Genomic DNA, 16,164 nt, shown 5'->3' on the forward strand with positions numbered 1-16,164 from the left:
CGTGCTCTGCCCCTCCTTCTGCACACTCCAGCGCGCCCCATACTCCGCGGCCCCATACCGGCTCCGCTCTCCCCCGCTCTGGCTCCCGCCTGGCTTTAAATATTCCTAGAGGGAAGCCACCCCCTCTCCTGCACCACCTCCACCACCTCCTCCTCCTCCACCTCCTTCTCTTCCTCCTCCTCCTCAACCCCTCCGCCCCATTCTCCCCGCCTCCCCTCTCGAGAGGCAAGACCCGGCGGCGCGGCGGCCCCAGCCGCTCCCACACCCGGGCGAGGGGTGGCGCGGCAGGAGCTGTCCAACTTTTCAGCACAGTTTCGCCGGCGCTTCCCCCAGGGAAGGTGGTGGCCGCCGCCCCTGCCCGCCCAGCGCGGCCCGACCCGACCGGCGGCAGCATGGAGGCAGAGCACGGCAGCGGCTTGTCCGCTATGGCTGGCGGCAGCGGCAGCGACGGCAACAGCGACGGCGGCGGGGGCAGCGGGAGTCTGAAAGCCCCCAAGCATCTGTGGCGACACGACGAGCACTACCCGCCGCAGCCGCGGCAGCACCAGTTCCTCCAGCACCAGCAGCAACACCCCGGGCAGCCGCCGCCGACCGCATCGCGGGGCCGCTGCCTGGCGGGGGCTCGCGTCAGGCACCGCGGCTACTCCGACACGGAGCGATACCTCTACTGCCAAGCTATGGACCGCGCCTCCTACGCCATGGAGACTGGCCACCGACCCGGCTTGAAGAAATCGCGGATGTCTTGGCCCTCCTCCTTCCAGGGACTCAGACGGTAGGAGCAGGCTTGGCCCAGCGCTCCGGCCGCGGGTGTGGGGGCGCGGCAGAGGGGCCGCTGTCGCGCCCCCCAGGGCTGCTGCGGGCCGCGGGGAGCGGGAGCGGCGGCCGCCGAGGTGTGGGCACGACGGGACCCCCCCGTCCGACCGTCCTCGCTCCCCGCGGCTGGAAGGAGAAGCAAGGGGCGTCTCGCAGTTGCGGAGGTTCCGAAAGGGAGGTGGGGTCGGGCTGGGCAGTCGTGCCAGGAAGCCTGGGCTGGGACGCTGCGAGCACCCCTTGGACAGGGCTCGCCTGGAGCGAGAGTGACCGGGGCACAGGCTGCACCGTGTCGTCCAATACATACCTGTCTGTGCGTGGAAAAGCGATCGCGAAACACGTGGGTGGGAGCGGGACGGCGCCTGTGCTAGCACAGAGCCGTGAGCGGGCCGAGGAGCGCGGCCCCTCTTCCCACCGCCTCCCGGCTCCGCTCCGCTGCCTCCCCGGCTGCCCCTCCTCGCTGGAGCTGCCCGCGCTCCCTGGGAACCCTCAGAGCTGGTGCCGAGTAGGAAGGACGCCTATTCGTGTGATGTTCGCACAAAAAATAATGAGAGCTCAGGGAGCTGGGAGACAGTGTGGCAAATGCAGGGTTAGGGTCCTGTTAGTTTGAATGGGTTTAGTTGAGAAAATAAGCTAATGGTTTCTTAGCCAGAGGGAGGAGTCCGTCATCTACTAGTCTATTGTTCCCCGATAAATGAGCTGTGGATTTATTTTTCAGTGTGTACAGCTCACCAATGCTTATTTTGCCCTTGATGGCTATCACAGGCATCCGTTTTAAAATGAAATTCTCTGTCAAAATCTGTAGGATGTCATATTTGAATGATCAATTTATTTTTCGGTCATCGTTTTTAGTATCTGGAACCACTTCCTTTTAGTGGAAAGCCACACGCTTGCATTTGAATTTTAAACAGACATTGTGAATAAAGGATTCATGGAGAGAATGGTGGGCAGAGGAGCAATACTTCATACTGAGTTACTCCACAGATTTTTGATTTCCGAGATATTTAGATTTTTATAGTGCGATATGCTTGATGAATAAGTAATAGAATCCTTTCTAAACAAAGATTTCTTTGTGTGTTTCTGTGGTGCACACTGTATTCTGTATTATGGAGCCTTGGCCATAAATCTGAACAAGACATACTTCAATATTCTCTGGCACTGTTAGATCTATCTCTACCTAATGTTGACTTCATTCCCACTTCATATATAATTAGGAAATAAAGAGAGATCTGGCAATTGTAAATTAGAACTGTATTTTCAAATCAGTAGTCTTTAAAATGTATCTTTTAATATCTTTGATTTTCATGCAGTCATTCTGTTGATACAGCTTTGTATCACTTGTGTGAACTCATGCTTGTCTGAAGTTAATGATTTTTCACGATGTAAGATTTGAAAACAGAAATCATATGCTTCAAAAAGTATCAAATGTTCAATTTAAAGCTTTTTTTAATACATTCCTCTTTCTTTTATATAAAAAGTCCTCTAAGTGTCTAGGGTTTTTGACCTTTAAGACTGAATGCATTTCTGTTCTTTAAATGCCAAGAAGTTTATTTTTATAAATTACATTGGTTTGTTTGAGTATATACAACACTATTCCATAAGTGATTTAGTTATTGAGAGGATGCTAACTCCAGGTGGGAAGGGAGAATACACATACTGGCTTTTTTGTTAGAATTTTAGGACCATTTTAAATGACAATTCATATGATGCCTAAATAAGAAATTCAGTATGAACATATTTTGGTTTTTTAAACTTTTTTTTAAAAGTGCAAAAATGTTTTGACAAGACATGCTGCTTTAAAATTAAGAGAGGCCAGTAGATTTTATTTTATTTCTACAGGATTGGTAAATATGCCTCAAATGTGCCTCCTTTTTAGAAGTAGTAAAGCAAAGCAGAGTAAAATCGCCCAATCTGATTCACCATTCCATGAGTTTCTTAGAATAAATTCTCATGATGAAATGAAACAAACAGCTGTAGTGGAGAAATACAAAGCAGACAATAACAAATTGCTTTAGAAATATCTTCAAGAAATATCAGAAAAGGCTGGTCTTTCCAGGGCTTTAATGCCAACTTTTCAGTCAACTCCTGGTTTGATTGTAGTTTTTTGCATAAAAAGAAAAGCCAAACATCTTCTTAGTATTATTGTAAAAGTGGAGACTTGCAAAAAAGCCCAATATTTTTGTGAAGGGTACCTATCCTTTTTTTAAGTATTTCAATTTCCCATTTCATATTAAGACTTCTTTATATTTCTCCCTTATTTAACCTATTTCCAAAAAAACATTTCTGAAGGGATTCCCATGGATTTATCATGGTGCAGGGTGACAAGCTTGTCTTTCAGAAGATCTTAAATTGCTCTCAATATTGTGTATGGAACTGAATAGAACTGGAGAAAATTGTGTATAGAAGTATGGAAAACACATCAGGTGTTGGGGATAGTATTAACATGACTGTCTCAAATGCACGAAAATTATATCTATGAAATTGTTTCTCCAGAATTTGTTTTGTTTCACTCTAACAATACTATAATTCTGAAAACCTCAATGAAAGCCATATTGAAACACTCAAGAAGTCAAATATACAGCTTTGAAGTATTTTCTATTTTAAGTTTGGCAGAGAACAATAGAAATAGAAATATTTAAGAGTTACATTTTTCAAAAGAAATGAGAAGATATTACATATGTTAAAATTTGATTTAGAACTGACTAGTATATCTTTATTATTCAAACTGAAGAGACAACATTTAAAAGGCAAGATCAAGTAGCAAAGATTCTAAACAGAGCAAATTGAAAAACACAATGTGATTGTAGTTTGTGATATTACGTATTATTTACAATCTTTCTAGTGCTTTCTCTGTCTCTTTGTGACCATCAGTAACTGTCTACACAACTTATTTAGTACAGCACTATATTTCCTTCAAGGAATATGGTGTTCTTTCATTATACAGAAGACTGTATCAGAATCATTGACTATTCTTAAAAGTCAAGATTATTTCCAAATTTTCAAATGAGAAGGTAAGTGCTTTGAATTCATATACATAAGAGCTATACAAAAGCCAGAGGAGCTAAGAAGACAGCTGGCACTATCTACGATCAGCTTTTTTTGCCAGTTGTTTATTGTGTGGTCTTGTTGAAGTCAGTTAATCTCTCTTTAACAACGTTTTCTCATATGTAAAATAAAATCAGAAATGGAGTAATTACAGGTTCATGTTAAAGATCATAGAATAAAAGGTACTATGTAATAATAAATGGTAGTAGCAGAATTGGGAAATAAATACTTCAACTCAAATAATTTTCCAATCAACAGTGCAAAACATTCAGTGTAATAAATGAAGCTGTTCTGGTTATGTTCAGAAATTGCAGGCACCTCTACGTGCTTTGCACATTATTAGCATTATTGCATGGTCTATATATACAGTTTAGTTGTTTAAAAAAACTTAGCATTTTTAAAGGCCATTAGTCATATGTCAATTAAATCATCTTGCCATATCATCTTTCTATGTTCTATTTCTCACTACTGAAATTTCAGACTGGAAAAGATAGAGCACTAACACCACCAGTCCTAGTTCCAATAGCTGAGGAATTTCCCAGGATGTTGTATCCTTAAAATAAATCCTAATATCTTAGAACTTTGACTTCTTTTAATCAGGTTTCACAGATCATTATTAGTTTACAATAGGTCTTCTGTAAATTTTATCTCAATGTATTGATCTAGGCTTCTTCATGAAATCAGCTTTTTGTCTATACTTATATGCAAACCACTGCACAACAGTGAGGAAATATTAGTCTTTTACAATCCAGTAATCCTTGTGCTTGTTCCCAGTTGCTGTCTATTTGAAAACCTACTTTGATAATTGATCATTAAAATTAGTTGCTGTCAAAAAAAATCTCCTTGCTCTCTTTCCATTTCTTCTATGGGACTATGTCTAACCTGGTAGCATCTATTACTGCATTGCTTACAAATGAAGAATGCTCCAGTGTATGATTATTTTTCTTCAGGTGTCAATCTTGCCTTTATACCACTCACTAATTGTAAATAAACTAAAATAATATTCAAAATCGAGTGCAGCATAATATTTCAATTGCCCAGAGGCTTTATTCTCAATTAGGAGCAGAAATGAGTGTTGTGTGTTTGTGTCTTGACTTTCTGAAGTCCGGAATATTGTATGCCACAGTAATCTTTTAGATAGATAAACCCTCAGTATTTGTGTCTACCTATAGAGTCCCTGAAAAAATAATGAAATTTTTGCAAATCTTGGCAAATATCTGTTTTGTTCTCCAATAAAATGTATACATCTCTCCCTCCTGAACCCCATTCGTTCTTCCTGCTTGGTTTGGAAAGCTGCTCTTGATCTAATATGTCCTAGCTACTTCCATACAAATTAAGGGAAAGGAAGAAGAGTGTTCTCCAACTTAAAGGCCCACAGATAATGCTCTCAGAATTTAGTAGCAATGTCTAACTTAATTTTTTTTTGTTTACTTGGCAGTGTATTATTGCTTTGTTTACTACTAAGCAGTACTGGCACCCAAATGTTAAGATAACTGGCATATGCTATCTCTCCCTCAAAAACACAAATACATTTTAAAGTTAGTAAACATTATTGAATTAACGTTCTTTGTGAATTGTCCATAGAGATAAATTAAATAAGAAACATAAGTTGTCAAATATTGTCAAAGTGACTGTAAGGGTGTCATTTTCTTGTTGTGAAATACTTGCGTTTTTTGATTGTTAGGGTTGTGTGACCTGAAAAATAGGAATAACATTCTTTTCATGCTTCTAAAATTCACATATCTGAATATATTTTATTATGAATGTTGCTGAGAATGAATGGTTCAAATTTTTAATTTAGTGAGTATAGATCTGGTAATTTAGCAGGATAATATCTTCATAATCAAACAGAGAATAATCAGGATTTAAACACTTTTTCTTTGACATAGCCATACGAAGTTCTACCTTAAAATTATTAACATAACTGTTTATTGTATTCCTATTTTTAAAAGAGGTTTTAATATGGCAACATTATTTGAGTAGTAGTAGAGTTGTCAGTTGAGCACACAGGCTCTTGGTGTCAGCTCAGTGGCACTCAGCTGAAGCTTTAAACATGTGGAGACACAAGGTGTGCAGCTGAGGAGTAATTTAGGTGGAAATTTTGTGTAAAACTAAGTTTCTTAAAAACTAATCTTAAATGGTATTAAATAATTTTAACTACTTCACTTGGAGAATACTTTGGAGCTAGCAGGAAAACCCTTGAGATGATATTGATGTGTTAAAACTAGAAATGTGATAGGAAGCTAGGAACATACAGGAAAGCAAGGCAATACTATTCAACCACAAAATAGTTTGCCTTGATGGGCAAGTTCCAAGGCTGAATTTTTTGCTAGTGAAAGGCAAGAGTTTCATGAAGAAACGGTGTTAGACAAACACCACTCCATGTCATTACATAGGATGATTTGAATGTAGGTTGGTACTTGCCAGCATGAAGAATGTCAACGATCCTCTGCCAGTTTAGTCAGTATGAGGTATTTGACAGATCTAGAAAAGATGAGTGTTGCCACAAAGTTTATTCTCATGAACAGGAATACAGCTTATTTCTGAGAACAAGAATTCTTTCTTGGTAATGAGTGGATCACCACCATGTCATGATCAAATATAGAGTTCTTCCAGTAATCTAGAAAAACTACATTTAGTAATGATTGTTTAGGCTGCATACTTAAAGATGATAATAACATTTGTGAACAGGAATGAAAATGGATAGGCAAGATTTTAAATTCTCTTACTATTTATTTGGAATGCAACAATCCTGTTACATGCATATCTTCCTTGACATTTTAAGGCCTTAATTATGTATAGTAAGGGTTACAGTAGGGGACCAGTATCTATCAGTTATTAGTAGCTAGGACTTGTCCCACTTTTGCTCATTCCCCAAGTTCTTTTCAGTAGTTTCTCTCCTGTCTCCTGTGTCTTCCAAGTAACTTAGTGTGTCCTGCTTTCAAGATGTTAAACTAATTCTTTAGCTTAAAAATGTGGCTGATATTATGCATAACTGTCTGTCTACTTGCAGTTATTTCATATAGGTCTGTATTGCAGTGTTACACAACAGTATTTGAGCCATAGTTTCTGGTATCTTGAAGTACAGTAAAGAAAAATTACTGCAGACTGATAATAAATAAGACAAGTCTGCATGCTCAATTAGTACATGAAAATAAATATGAAAGGGCTAAAGAGAAAATAAAGACATATATCACTATATAATCATGGAAAAAGAATGATTTATGTTGGAAGGGGCCTCTGGAAGTCACCTGGTCCAAACTTTGCTCAAAGCATATCTGTTGAGAACAGGTTGTTCAGGGATGTGTTCCATTCAGTCTTGAACACTCCCAGGAACAAAGGTTTTAGTCTCTCTGGACAAACTGTTGCAAGATTTGACCGCTTCATGGTAAAACACTTTCCCAATATCTAATCAGAATTTGTTATGTCCTAACTTGTGTCATTTGCTTCACTTTGTGAAGTACTTCCTTTGTGCACTTCCAAGAGACAGGTTGTATCTTCTTTGTATCCTCTCTCTGATCAGGGAGGTAGCATAATTCTCTGGGTACAAGCTCACAAATGTGGAGTACTAATTCCACAGGTCTACTGGAAAGTCTAGTGGTGGAAGTGTTATTTTTCAGTGCTGTTTATTATATACACAATGTTCCTTTTTTAATTTGCATAGACTATCCCCTCACTCTCTTTCTCCTTGTGAAGGACTTGTAGTCTTTTTCAGATTTTGGGGAGAGAGTTCAGCTGTGAGAATAATCAGAGGGAATAAAGATGGGAAAATATAACTGTGATTTCCTATGAAATAGCTTGTTGAGGATTTTAGTATCTCTCAGAGATTTTATGAATGTTCCCACTCTTGCTTGTCCTTCCTTGGCAAAGCTGATCTAAGGCCATACAACTCCAGGCAGGAAAAATAAGCATGGTGGGAACCGTTTTCTCCAGGGCCATCCCTCTAATTCCAGAAATTAAAGCAGTTCAAAACAAACCTCATTCAGAAGTCCCTGGTCCAGTACTTGAACCTACACCTCTGACAGCTGAGCCTAACTTTCTCTTATTTCTACTGTTCTAAGGTTTCAGTTATTACATGATACAATGAAAATAAAAGATTGCAAACTGGATCTTGAAACCCAAGTATTTTCTTTCTTTTTGCCATTTTCATTATAACCTCTTCCAAAAGATGTTTCAAAATCCGACTTCCCTGGAAAATAGGGCCATTGCTTCTGGACTGTACAGTGCAGAAAAACTGCTCATAAGCTCATCTGAAACAACAAAAGGAGGCTATAGAGGGAAAAAAAGTGCAAAAATATACCATCTTTGAGGACTTAAAAATCCTTAGGAAATTCAAAATATATGGAGTAAGAGTTTAACTTAGTTTAGTTATTCCTCCTGCTCCAAAGTCTTAGAGCATCATTTCCACAGGGAAGTAAATGTGTAAAATTAGTGCTTGGTTATATATGAGGGGGATTAATCAAAACCACCACATTAAAAAAATTTGGGAGTAAAGAGATATTTGCATTTCCATTTCTGATCCATACCTTTCTTTATATTTCCAAAACTGTTCAAAACCTTCAGCTAAGGAAACGCCATAAGTGGATAGACCAGAGGCATAGCTGAAGTGTTAAGAAAGCTATGCCTCTGTATATTTATCCTAGTTTGATGATTGATTTTTTTTTTCCAACAGCATGGCAATGGTCTATTATAATTGGCTTCTCATACACAGTAATCTAAAATGCTTTTCAACAGAACTGCTGCCTAATCTTGCAGTTTCCCTCAGTTGTATATTCCTGCAAATCCTATAATGATACACAGATATCAAGCACTTCTTTGAGCTCATGAAGCATGAAAAATGACTATAATCAAAACAGTTTTATTTTTATAATATAACATGTAGCATTGGGTCTGTAGGAAGCCCTATTAGATTGTTAAAAATTTGATGCAACATGTAGTGTTCTATAAACAGATATATGAAAAGCTTGTGACTTGCAAACATTGATGCCACAGTAGTAGAAGTGTTAGTGTAGTGTAAAGTGTGGGGTAGTATAAAAATAAAACATTTTTATTTTTAATGGGAAATGTATACTAAAAAAACACAAAGTAAGGAAGTAACATAAAGTGCCTTTTTTCCTGGGGTAGAAATATGAAGCTATTAATTAAATTATTCATTGTGAAATTCTTATATATATTAAACAACAAAGCAGTAAAGCATAATCCCCATGAATGGAAACAACTGACTAATCCTTACCTGGATCACACTCAGAAGCAAAATTATATCAGCAAACTTTCTACTCTACAAGTTTTCTAGACACTTGTCCAGAGTGTGCATTAAATCTTTTTAGACCTATTAACTTTTAATGACTATAAATGTGGTTGAAAAATTAATGACTGGATCCAGAAAAAAAAAAATCCGATATGGCTAATATTTTTATATCGTTTTAGAAAAACTTGTGCCCAAAATGCAATTTATAGTACTTGATTCTACCTCTATTTAAAAAGCCCCTCTTTTAAAAATTTTATAGCTGCACTTAGTAAGGGTAAGGAAACTTTAAGTGTAATTTGAAACACAGGTTAGAGAAAAAAAAAATTGGTTTGAGCAGGCAGTAACAAAACTTAAAGATCAAGTAATTTAAACTGCTACAGAAACCTAGAGAAATGAGAAGATTAAAACACATGCAAATGTTTTCTGTCTTCAAACCACATGATATTAAATATTTTTACTGGTGCATAAGTTGGATATTAGCTGAGAAATTACACGTAAGTAGATGTCAATTGATTTCAAATCACAGAATTTAATCACTGAAATTTTTGTTTTAGATACATTTAGATACATTTGGCTTAAGGTTATGCATTATTAACATGTACCAGATAGAGAAAGGGAAATGTTTCTGCTTCCATGGCTACCTCCCCTTCCAAGGGCTATGTTTAATAAAATTTGCCCTTTTAGACTTTTCAACAGGGAGGTGATAAGGCCAAGAGATCCCAGAGCATTTCTGTCTTTACAAGCTTATGTATTCGGAAAATGCCTCTATTCTGTTAGAACTAATAAGACTTTTGGCTTAATATGAAACCTAATGTTGCAAATTCAACTTTATGTCTTGTTTACACTTCTTATCAAAAGAAAGAATCAAGAGTTATAAGTATACAATTCAAATGGTCCTAACATTTTTTAGCTTTATAGTTTTATTCAGATAAGAAATAGAATGCTTTTTGAAAATGCTGCTTTGTGACAGCAGGGATTACAGTCATTAGCAATGTGATATGATGGACTGAACATATTTTTAAATTGTAAGATATCAAATTTTAATACTAATTTCCCACCATTCTTGCTACAGTTTAAATGTACTAAAGTGTGAATTTTTAAGTGTTCCAAATTCTTGATTCTCCAGTTTCACTCTGATTTGTAGTTCATAAAAAAGATTGTTACAATTTTTTAGATTGAAAAAATTTCCACCACTTTAAATAAAAATAATTACTTAAAAATGGTAACAAATATCTCAATATGAACTTCCTCATGTTCCCAAGAGTTGAATGTATTACGAACTTAGTAATTGTTTATTTAAAACAATGGCTCACTTGCCAAAACAAGCTTAAATTGAATGGCAACCTCTAGGGTAGAGCAGCCCTCTGCAGTTGCATTTTCATCAGAAAAAGAAATGAATATACCAAGACATCCTATGCTTTGTGTTGGTTTCCTAAGTGGAAAAAGTTCAGTAGAACAGATGTAAATTCCTTGGTGTCTGATCCCCACATTTATATCTCTTGTCTGTAAGGAAGATTATGCCCAGCTGTATCAACTTACTACATATGTGAAAATGCCATAAGAATATAAAATATATATGTGACTATATATTCCTCAGCATAAAAAAAAGATGTTTAAACACAGACTAAGGCACTGTTGCTGTTCTTTTTTCAAAGTTCTTACCATGATACATGTGTAAAAGTGCATCTCTTGAGCAGAACTTTAAACAGAGCTGATGGATGTTGAATAGTTTTTAAGTGTTGAATTCCACTTTCCTATCTATTATTCTTTGTAATAATGATGATTAACCAATTGCATATTAAGCATATACCATTTTCCTTGCTTCTAAGACATTGCTTTCTTCTAAGACTTATGTAGCTATTTTGTTTATGATACAGATCACATTAATATTAAGGATGTTAGCAGAGAGAAAAGAATATGTTACTTTCAAAATGCCTAATTTTCCAGTTGGATCTTTGAGCTCTAATTTCACTTGTGATTATATCATCACATACTTAGCATCTCTTTTTGTAATTTATTAAATTTGATTTTCTCTAAGTTTAATTTTATGTTATGTACTTTAAAGACAATACTTTCATATTTATAATGCTATATTAAATTTCAAAAAATATTTTCTGAAAACTGTAGGTAAAATAACAGCTTTCTCAGTAATTCTTAAAATTCATATTAATAAAATCCAGTGCACTGATTAAGTTATTTTGGTGTATTTGAAAGGAACTGGATCAAATACAGAGAATTTATAGTGTTGTGTTTTAATTATAGAATTTTTTAGGTTGGTAAAAGCCCTTAAGATCATTGAATCCAACTGTGAATCCAGCACTGTCAAGTCCAACACCATGTCCCCAAGTGACACATCTACATGTCTTTTAAATACCTCCTGGGATGGTGATTCAACCAGTTCTCTGGGCAGCCTGTTCCAATGTTTGACAGCCCTTTCAGTGAAGAAATTTCTACCAATATCCAACTCATTTTCTCTTGTCTTCTCATTTGCTACCTGGGAGAAGAAACTGACCCCCACCTCGCCACAACCTCCTTTCAGGTAGCTGTAGAGAGGGATAGGGTGACCCCTGAGCCTCCTTTTCTCCAGCCTAGATAACCCCAGCTTCCTCAACCACTCCTTATAGGACTTGGGCTCCAGACCCTTCCCCATTTCCATTACCCTTCTCTGGACTCGCTCTAGCACTGCAATGCCTCTCTTGTAGTGAGGGGCCCAGAACTGGACACACTTGCTGTTGTCGTACCTCATACGACTGGCCTCAGCCCATCAATCCAGCCTGTCCAGATCACTCTGCAGAGCCTTCCTGCCTTCCAGCAGATCAACACTCCTGACAAAATTGGTATCACCTGCAAGCTGACTGCAAGTGGACTTGATCCCCTTGTCCAGATCATTGACAAAGACATTAAGCTGGACTGGCCCTTATACTGAGCCCCTGGGAACACCACTGGTGACAGCTGCCAGATAGGTGTAACTCCATTCACTACCACTCCCTGGGCCCGGTCATCCAGACAGCTTTCAACCCAGTGAACAATGCACCTGTCCAAGCCATGGGTTGCCAGTTTTTTCAGGAGTATATTATGGGAGACAGTGTCAAAGACTTCGCTGAAGTCCGGATAGACACATCTAAAGCCTTCCCCGCATCCACCAAATGATGTAAAGTGGCTTAGTGAGCACCTTTGCCAGCAACCTTGGTACTCATGGGTGGATTCCATGTGGCCCCATAGATATGTGGGTATTAAGTGGTCTAGCAGATGGCTGACCATTTCCTCTTGGATTATGGAGGCTTCATTCTGCTCCCCATTTTTGTCTTCCAGCTCAGAGGGCTGGGTACCCCAAGAACAATTGGTTTTACTAGTAAAGACTGAAGCAAAGAAGGCATTAAGTGCCTCAGTCTTTTTCTCATCCTTTGTCATTATGTTTCCCCCTGCATCCAGTAAAGGATGATGATTCTCCTTGGCCCTCCTCTTGTTGCTGATGCATTTATAGAAACAATTTTACTTTTTTTTGTCTTTTACAGCAGTAGCTAGATTAAGTGCTAGTTGGCCTTTGGCCCTTCTAATTTTCTCCCTGCATCACCTCATGATATCACTGTAGTCCTCTAGAGTTGTCTGCCCCTTCTGCCAAAGGTGATATGCTCTATTTTTTACTTCTGGAGTTCCAGCCAAAGGAATTAGGATAATCTATGTTTGATAAAATGTATTTATTCCACGTAAATAAAGATTTAATTATATTAATGTAATCTAGTTATATAACTTATTCTCTATATAGAACAACTAGTATAATAAACACGTTGGTGGAAACCATTTCATTTGGGGTTTTGATTAATGAATATGTTACACAGATGGACATTAAAACATGTAAAAATATAATTTGTATCTTTCACATTATTAGATTTTGAAACTAGCCCAAACTTTTCTCCATTTTCTTAAGAAAAATTCCTGATTTCTGAAATGCATGGCACCTTGAGGATATTGAACACATTTAATTTTATGTGAATAGAATGTAGCTGGTTACTCAAAGTCATATAAATCATTCTTTTATAGAGGCACAATATTAAATTTTAGAAGTCAGAAAATGTGTATTACTTTCAAAACTAACTCAGTAACACAAAGTTATTTATATCCTTTCTGTATGTAATTTCTGTTATCATGCTATCATTGCCTTGGTTTTAGTAGCACTGAAGCCTCAAACAGAATGATGAGTCATTCCAAAGATCAGATTATCCTGTAATAAGCCAAAGATCATAGAATTTAGCTATGTGAAAGGAGATTGCAGATGCAAGGAAAAGTACTTATGGGCAACTTAGCCTAGATTAGAATTCCAAGACATCCCAATAAAGTTTCCTTCTATAGATGAAATTTCTTGTCTCTTAAAACTGTGGAGACAAGTATCTCAGCTAAAGCATCTTGGAATCAGCACAAGAAGTCAGTGTTTTAGTATTTACATAAAACAGTGTAGTTCTGAAATTCCAGTAACAGTTGATACTGAAAAAGCATCACCTTCTGATTATGTTCATTCTCAGAAGGGAAGCATTTTTCCAAGTCATTCCATAAGCACTGTACAGCTTTTAAATTACATGAACTTCAATTTCTGCTTCCACTGATTTGTAACTGCTTCTGAGTTATATTAATTCCTGTAAGACCTGTCTACACTTCTCTTTTTTGAGAAGGTATCTCTTTTTGAGAGGGTATCTGAGTGGGAAGAATGTTGTAGAGTCAGATGAAATCACCTTTTTTTTTTTTTTTCATTACTTAGGAAGAACTTAATGGACCCTTGGAAAATATTAAAATTTAACACCAGAGAAATCTGTATGTGTTCCGAGCGGTGCAGAAGCTAATTTTATGGCTTTTGTTTCAAAATACTATAACACTTTTGGTTTTTCATCAGGAGATGTCAGCCCTTACTTATGACATTGAAGGATTATTTTATATGAGATGCTAACAGTGGATATTACTTGTCATCTGAATAGGCCTAATGTATGGTTTCCAATTTAATCCACAGTACTTGATCCCCTGCTGAACTGTTTGACTGGTCAGGCTAAATAACTCTAAATTATGTTCATGTAGAATATTATCAATATTTTTGCAGATATCATAGGAAAGCAGGCACTCCAGTGGAGAGTAAGGGGTTAGTTTTGAAATTACTCTATGGTGGATTTCTTCCTAGCTGAAAGAAAAGAACATTTTCAGCTTATTTGAAAATTTGTTAAGTGTTAATTGAGAGACGGTATCCTGAGCTTATTTGGAAGAGGGAGTCATCACAGAGGAAATAAGAAGTTGATAAGGAGGGAACAAGTAATGACCAATCTTTAAAATGAAAGGAGCAGCTTCTATTTGATGCTATAGAAAGCAGAAAAAGACAGAAGGGGAATGCACCAAAGGAGACAGAGATACTGAAGAAATTGATTAGGTAATTTTCTTTGCAGCAGCGTTCCACGTGAATAAAGTAGATATAATTTAATATGACTTTCTATGTTAGTCCTATCTTTGCAGATGAATAGGAAAAGTAGCATCCAAAATGGGTTTTTCTTTTCAGTGTGCACCTATTACCTTATATAGAACACCCTTGAACAAGTATCGGTTACAGAATGTATTCATACTCTTAGGCAGCTACACTGTTTTGTTTAGTTCACAGAATCATAGAATGTCCTGAATTAGAAGGGACCCAAAAGGATCATTAAGTCCAGCTCAGGACTGCACAGGACAGGCCCAAGAATCTCATTTGCTTGAGAACATTGTCCAAACATTTCTTGCACTCTGTCAGGCTTGGTACTGTGACCAGTTCCCTTCGGATCCTGTTCCAGTATCCAACCACCCTGTGGATGAAGAACCTTTTTCCAATATTCAGCCTAAACCTCCCCTCACAAAACTTCACAGACAGTGATTCCCTTGGGTCCTGTCACTGATCACTATAGAGAAGAGATAAGTGCCTGCCCCTCCACTTCCCTGCAGGAGAAAGCTGTGAGGTGCCCCCTCAGTCTCCTCTTCTTCAGGCTGAATCATCCTTGCAGCATCTAATCTCAAGAGGAGGTGTGCATGATATGAATTTATTTTGGGAACTCCATAGGTTCAGTGTCATGTGTATGTTACTCTAGTAGTCGATGCCTTTTGTTTTCTATATATTTTTCTAAATATTTGTGTTTTCTAAAATATTTCAGTAGGAACGCTGTAGGATAATTTTAGATAAATATGAAATGGTACTTCAAATATTATCCATTTATATGTGAAATATGAAAAAAAGCCCTGAGGGATGTATCCCAACATGTCTGGATTGTGCTTATCAGTAACAGGAAAACATATCTCCAGATATTTTCTCAGCATGTGCCGTATTCCAGTGAAACCCCATGTTTCTTTTGCGAGGATGGTCTGTTCTTTCACCAGCATGTGAGTGATAATTGTGCTCAACTGTTTGAGAATGAGACTCCTACACCACCATGTTTTATCATAATATGGCACATGCTATTCTTACTTCATCAAAACCATCTTTTTCAGATCTTCTTTGCTAACATTAATGTCCTGATAGTCAGAGAACTTAATATATAGAACTTGATGAAAAATACAGACTCAGTAATAATCAAGGAATTAAATACAAAATATTTTGAGACTAAGAAATGCATATTTATTATGATATTGACACCTTGATTAAAATGAAGATTAAATATACAAGTAAGAAGAAATAGTTGAAAGACACTGAAATAAAGGAAATCAGTAGCCACTTTTTAGAGAACTGGGTTTAACAGATATAAAAGTTCTGCACATTCACTAGATGGGAAATCTAGCAAAAAGAATTTTTTCTTTAGGGATCAGTTTTAAATTCCATAAATGTAATTTAGTCTTGCAGTCACTGCATAAATAACAGGTTTGATAAATACAGTTGCAAAAGTAATTTCTTGTAAATTGGGGAAATACTGGGATTTTCTCTATTCTCTGCTTTGATTATGTGGCATATGAAGTGGTGAGCTAGAAAGAGGGAAATATTACTTTCTAAACCTGTGCTGTGAATTCCTACAAGTAATGAGAAAAATGGGACATGCATCATTTTTGTGTTCCAAAATTCACCTTAC

The 16,164-nt window shown here is 37.6% G+C and overlaps 1 protein-coding gene across 1 annotated transcript in view; it reads left to right on the forward strand.

Moving 5' to 3' along the window:
- Positions 1–392: 392 nt before the first annotated feature.
- PDE4D (phosphodiesterase 4D) overlaps positions 393–16,164 on the forward strand; it is a 357,539-nt gene continuing 341,767 nt past the window's right edge. The window contains exon 1 of the mRNA XM_027878918.1: positions 393–772. Within this exon, the coding sequence (XP_027734719.1) occupies positions 393–772 (380 nt within the window). The remainder of the gene's footprint in view (positions 773–16,164) is intronic.

Source organism: Empidonax traillii, unplaced genomic scaffold (assembly GCF_003031625.1).
Source record: "Empidonax traillii isolate 1590-97213 ecotype Southwest subspecies unplaced genomic scaffold, ASM303162v1 scaffold47:size1546949, whole genome shotgun sequence".
Taxonomy (NCBI): Eukaryota; Metazoa; Chordata; class Aves; order Passeriformes; family Tyrannidae; genus Empidonax; species Empidonax traillii.